The 6,269-nt window shown below is 52.1% G+C and overlaps 1 protein-coding gene across 1 annotated transcript in view; it reads left to right on the top strand.

The window, feature by feature from the left end:
- The first annotated feature begins 485 nt into the window (after positions 1 to 485).
- HK1 (hexokinase 1) overlaps positions 486 to 6,269 on the top strand; it is an 80,697-nt gene continuing 74,913 nt past the window's right edge. The window contains exon 1 of the mRNA XM_012801398.2: positions 486 to 650. Coding sequence (XP_012656852.1) covers positions 588 to 650 — 63 coding nt within the window. The 5' untranslated portion in view covers positions 486 to 587. The remainder of the gene's footprint in view (positions 651 to 6,269) is intronic.

The raw sequence follows: 6,269 nt of genomic DNA, 5'->3' as shown, positions 1-6,269 counted from the left end.
CTATCGGCAAGCCCTAATCTCTGTGAATGGGCCCACCTCCTCGCCCCGCAGGCTGCCCCATCCCGGAACAAGCCCTCGGGACTCTTGTCCGCGGGGCTGGGCGACGCCTCCAGCCCACGCCCCTCACCTCCCCGCCAGCGCCCGCCCACCCGGGTTCGGTGCCTCCACGCGTGACCGTGCGCGCCGCAGAGCACTTCCCGTCCCGCGCCGGCTCCGTACGTGGGGAACGTGCCGGGTGAAGCCGGACTGAGGGGATTTCGCGGCGTCGCCCGCCCCCTTTCCGGCGCTGGAGGCAGCAGCCGCCGCGCCCCCCTCCTCCTGCTCCGACGCCACCGCCCGGCGCTGCAGAGGCGCGCGGCAGCCAATGGGCGCGGAGGAGGTGGGCAGGCTGGTGGCTGTCACCCTCCCCGGGACGGGAGCGCGGAGACAGGGAGCGCGCGTGCCGCCGCCGCGCCCCGGGCCGAGGGGGAGGAGCCGCCGGAGGAGGAGGAGGAGCTGCGGAGCAGCCGCCGGAGGACCACTGCTTGCCCAGGCTGCGGAGGACCCACCCGCCCCACGCCTGCTGTCCGGCGCTCCAGACCGCCAGCATGATCGCCGCGCAGCTCCTGGCCTATTACTTCACGGAGCTGAAGGATGACCAAGTCAAAAAGGTGAGCCCCCGCCCGCGCCGCTGCCGGCGCCCTGGCCACAGCCTTGCATTCCGGCATCCGCTCGCCGCCGCCAGCGCAGCCGCCTCCATCCTCCCGCGCCCGGCCTTCCCCAGGCCAGCATCTGGTTGGACTGCAGGGCGCGGGGAAAGGCTTTGCCTTCAGTTCTTCCCAGCATTGTCAGTGTTTCTCACTCTGTTGGCGGGGGGTGGGGGGGGACCGGCAGGGTAGAAGACCCTCGAGCCTGGGCTGCTTGCTGCAGTGTCCTTGAAACTGGCCATGGATGTCAGATAGGGCCCTGGGCCGTGCGGTGAGGTGGCCGGGTGGGGGCCGCCTGGCCCGTCCGTGGGGCCTGTTTGGAAGGGTCCGAGAGCAGTGGGCGGAGGTGTGATCACGGAGATGCTGGGGAGGTGAACGAGCGGCAGGCGGGGGTGCTGGCTGTAGGCCAGGCATCCCATATTTGGGGTTCCCGGCGGAGGGTGTCGGCTCTTCTGGAGAAGCTGTCACCCGGGCTCTCCCAGCTGTTGCTGCTGCTCCTTAATCTGAGGACAGGGTGACCGACCGGCTTCCCGGAACGGGGAGGGGCGCGGAGGCCGCCGGAAACTTTGCTCATAGGCCTCACGTCTGGAGCTGCACGTCTGAATGGAATTTTTTATTCTTCTTAAGCTGTAATTTCCAGCTAGCCCAAGAGCTCAAATAAGAGACATGGTCATTTGAGTCATATAGAGGCCTTGCCGTGTATGCTTGTGGCATGTGCATTTTTGCACTTGGACCCACCTTCCTACCCTGAGATGTTGTCTTTAATATCTGTCTAGTGTAAGATACTGTCCACTGGCGGGTCAGAAAGGTATATCTCTCCCTTTTGCCAACCTTTCTACCATATTTAAGAAACAGCTCAAACTGTAGGGAAATATGCCCATTTTATCAGTGCCAGGTCTGACATAGGCTCCTGACCCACCCACCCAGGGTGGTGACGTTATTGCTTGGGCTAGCTGGGATGGACCTACAAAGTCAATCTACAGGTGAGAGGAAGAAGTGACAGGCCTTGATTTTCTATCCTGCAAGCCACAGGATGTTCTGTTCTCTTCCTGTCCACCTAAGATGACTTTGTCATCTGGCACCATAGGACACAGGCCTAGTGAGGGTAGTTACTCATCAAGGTCACCCAGCAAGTTAGAGACAGAGCCAGGGTGGGGACCTAGTCTCCCTACTCTTCACTCTGGAACTTGAACAAAGCTCTTCCCTGAAATCAGCTGAGGGAGATGCTGAGAGAGACCAGCATCTGACTGACCCTGGGGAGAGTCACCTATCCTACATCCTACGCTGAGTGGGGACCAGGAGCAAGGTAGTTGAGAGAGAGGCATGGTAATCTGCCACCATCCTTGACTGCTTTAAGTGATGACTCTGGGTTGTCAAAGTGTGGGACTCACACAGTTGCTCCAGTGGTGCATCCTTGGAGCTTCCTTCTGGCCACTAGCCTCAGGGAGCTGTGTATGCCAACACATGCATTTCATGAGTTTTCTTCAATGGTGTTGTGCATCACTATGCTCTTCCTACTGGAGCGGGGAGGTAGTCATCCCAGCATGGCAGGGCATGCTAGAACAAGCCTCTTGAAGCCAAGAGGAGTTTACTGCCCTCCTGGAGAAGATATCCTTTGTATTCAAGACAGCATTCTGCTGGGCGGGTGGGGCAGGGTGGTACCCTGGATGACCTTGTAAACCTTAAACATCCACACCTACCACCACCTGTGTGATTGCTGGATGCTCACTGGCTGTGGCTTCAGGCCCAGCTTGGCCCAGCCACTGAGTTGGGTGGTGCACTCAGTGGGTTTTATCAGATACACAGTGTCCAGTGGCCCCAGAGCCCTCCACTACCAAGGTTGGCCTGATTCATGTCTTTCAATGCACATTCTGTCTACTAGGCCCCTGCAGGTATCTGAGTGTGTGACTTCTGATTCACTTACATCCCTTCTCATTCTGAGATGGTGAGTTGGATATCTTTTCCCTCCATTAGACCCCGAACCTTGCTGGAGTCAGGGGTCTGAGGCCTGACTTCCAGTAGATAATATTATTTGTCCAAAGCTTCCCGCAGATAATATTATTTGTCAAGGAGGTTCTTAAAAACAAACTACTCGTTTGCATCTCACTGAGGACTTCCTATGCTGCTTTTTATGGGGGGAGTGGGTAGATTCCTGCCAGAGGATGACCTCAACCTGCATGGGGTTGTGTGGCGCTGCCATTCTTGAGTGTGGTCCCCAGGAATCTTTCTGGGCTACCCGAGGACAGGCATACAGTGGGTACTTGCTCTAGTGACCTGGCCGGCTTTCCCCCCTTCCCCGCTGGGTGTACAGAAGCTAGGGACTATGTCTGATCTCTTGGGACCCAGAACTTATTAGAAACTAGTCTTTTCCACCCTCCACGCACCATGGGAAGGCTAAGTGGGGGTGCATGATTCCCTGTTCCTCCTGTGGGCTGGGCCCTGCTGCCTGCCACCTGATGAGGACCCAGTGAGGACGCTCCTCCCTCTTACCCAGTGTAGGCGGCCATGATGATTCAGCCCTCCTGCCCTCTGCAGCCTCTGGGGCTCTGGAGATGGACCTGGCATCCTTCATCCATCTTCTTGCTCTTAGGCCCAGAGGTAGGAGGAGAGAATGTAGGGATGTTTTGAAAAGTGATCATGAAAGAGTGTAATTTCTTTCCTCCTTGCCTAAGAGGCATATCAGTAATTCAACCTTATAAAATAATACAGCCTGAGTTCAAGTGTTGGACTTCCCAGCTTGGAGTCCCATTTTCCAGTCTGCACCTGCATAATATTGGCTGTGAAAAGGGTGTCCTGGTATTAGGCTGAGCTAAGCACAAAACACATATTTTCCTTTCACTCTTCTAGTGCTTTTAGGAGGAAAAAGACACATGTGTATGCTTGTGAAGGATTCCATTCATCAGAATCCCAGACATCTGCTAGTTCTGCAGCTTGAGGCTGGGTTCTTTGACCTCTAAGTAACTTTTAACACTCCTCTCATTTTGCCATCTTCTTCCACTCAGTTTCACCAATAGGAGCCTGGTGGAGGCTGAAGGATTGCTCAGTGCTCTGTTTCTTTAACAAAGGAAGATGGGTCCAGAAAGTTCAGAACTTGGCCTCCCAAGAAAGACTGGGCTTTCTTTCTTTTCCTTCAGGCTTGTCAGAATGGCGCACAAATGCCAGTGGATTTTCTCTGAGTGGGAGTCCTGTAACCCTAAGTAATTTCCATTAGTAGGTAGACAGGTGTGATTTGTCCAATGGCCAAACTCAGGAGTCCTTGATTGCTTGGCTCAGAAAAACAGGGCTATGGTGGGGATGGGGGGGTGGTGGTGTCATCTTTCCTCAGGGCCCCAGTGTCCTAGTGGCAAGAGCAAGCATTAACCTTCCCTCCCCCAGGCAAAAATGCATGAGTTCCTTATTATTCAGAGGTGAGAGAGGTGAGAGTTAGAAAATTACGGAAAGTGTTTCAAGGTGATTCTGGTGTTGTACAGATATTCAATGTGCTCCTTGGAATCTTCATTTCACAATCTCTGTCCCCTCTACTTTAGGTGTTACTCAGTTTTCTCCCCAAGAGTCACTTCATCTGGTTGGATAATTTGGTATAATGTTTTGTAGGAATAAACTGGATGGGTGGGGTGGCTGCGAGGTGCTTCCACATCTGGCCTCATTGCACGCTCCTCCCACGCTTCTGCTGTTCTCTGGAGAAGGCATGGGCAGCTTTCTCCTAAAAAGACTGATCTGCGTGACTGGGACTGTCTGTGTGTGCATCTGCCATCAGGGAGTCCTGGCACAGATGGATAGAATTAGCCAGTGGAGGCCTGCGGGAGATGTTGGATAAAGAGGTAGTCATAAACTTCTGCATCCAGGAATCAGTTATGGCCAGACTGCTGGCACCTGGTCATTGATTGAGGGCCCTTAGAATCAAATCCGATCACCATAACTCAATCATTTCTTTAAAAGATGCTTGAGTCCTGGACGGCACCTGTGGCTCAGCGAGTAGGGTGCTAGCCCCATATACCGAGGGTGGCGGGTTCAAACTTGACCCTGGCCAAACTGCCACAAAAAAAAAAAAGAAAAAAATAGCTGGGTGTTGTGGCAGGTAGTAGCTGTAATCCCAGCTACTCAGGAGGCTGAGGCAAGAGAATCGCCTAAGCCCAAGAGGTGGGCGTTGCTCTGAGCTGTGACACTACAGCACTGTACCGAGGGCGACAAAGTAAGACTCTGTCTCAAAACAATAAAAAGCTTGAGTCCTTTATTTTTTTTTTTAAATTTTTCTTGAAGTTTTTTGCAGGGGCCGGGTTTGAACCCGCCACCTCCGGCATATGGGGCCAGCGCCCTATTCCTTTGAGCTACAGGTGCTGTCCTTGAGTCCTTTATTTTGTGCACAGTAGTACTGTGCTAGGCTGGGGCAACATCCACAAACTATGCACAATTGGTCCTTATTCTCATGGAGCATAATTATTTACTGTTATGACATGTGCAAAGTGTAGACTTCTATGAGGACATGGACATGCAGTAGAGTGTGGTCAGACCTTGGATAGGAAATCACTAGTTTAGGAACTGGTATAAGCCAAGCTCCACGTGTTAGTCCCCTAAGTACTTTAGGAAGCTGCTCCCCACCCCCAGTTCTGGGGATGTGGTGAACATTAGTCTGGTTGGGGTAGCAGGACAGGTGCCCACTGCTATCTGGCCTAATAAACCTTAACAGCAAGAGGTTATGAAGCCACTTTATGTACACTGGGTTGTGTTTATCGTATCTGTTCTTAAAGAAAAATAGGTAAAAATTTTACTGCATGATACATATTTATTTCTGGAAATAACATTGATTTCTGGTAAACAGTACAGATGGGGATACTATATTTAGAAACTTTGTAAGGTGGAGTGAAGTGGATAGTAACAAAAATGTGATTTTGCCTTCTTTTTAATGGTTTGTTGTGTCTGGGCATCTCGAAACACTTCATTGGTGTCATATCAGATATCAATTATATATATAATTGAGATTACAGTGTAAATGTTTTATACACAGTGTATTTGTGTGTATACATATGTGTATGTGTGTATATGTTTTCATTTGATCTTTCAAAAACGTAGGCAGGTTGTCAGGACAGGAAGTATATTCTGCGCTTCCCAGCAAAGCTTCCTCCCCAGGGCATTGTGCTGCCTGCCTGTGTGTGCTGCAGACAGAAGGCAAGCGATTTTATTCCCCATTTAGAAACAGGCACTGGAGGCCCACCCAGAGGAGATAAGATTTTCCCAAGTTGAAAGAATCAGGAATGAAAACCAGAGGACTCTGTTTGCTCACCTGTTTCTTTAGGGGAAAAACCCATCTTAGTTGATTTTAATGGTTTAACTTGGAACTTGTATTTTAATTCTCTCCCATCACCAGTCAATAAATGATAAGGTGGGTGACGCCTGTGGCTTAGTGAGTAGGGCACCGGCCCCATATACCAAAGGTGGTGGGTTTGAGCCTGACCCTGGCCAAACTGCAACAAAAAAATAGCCAGGCGTTGTGGCAGGTGCCTGTAGTCCCAGCTACTCGGGAGGCTGAGGCAAGAGAATCACCTAAGCCCACGAGCTGGAGGTTGCTGTGAGCTGTGACGTTAC

This window comes from Otolemur garnettii, unplaced genomic scaffold, assembly GCF_000181295.1.
Source record: "Otolemur garnettii isolate 467f Iridium unplaced genomic scaffold, OtoGar3 scaffold00008, whole genome shotgun sequence".
Lineage (NCBI taxonomy): Eukaryota > Metazoa > Chordata > Mammalia > Primates > Galagidae > Otolemur > Otolemur garnettii.
The sequence above is the reverse complement of the archived record's forward strand: the minus strand, read 5'-3'. Positions and strand labels throughout refer to the sequence as shown.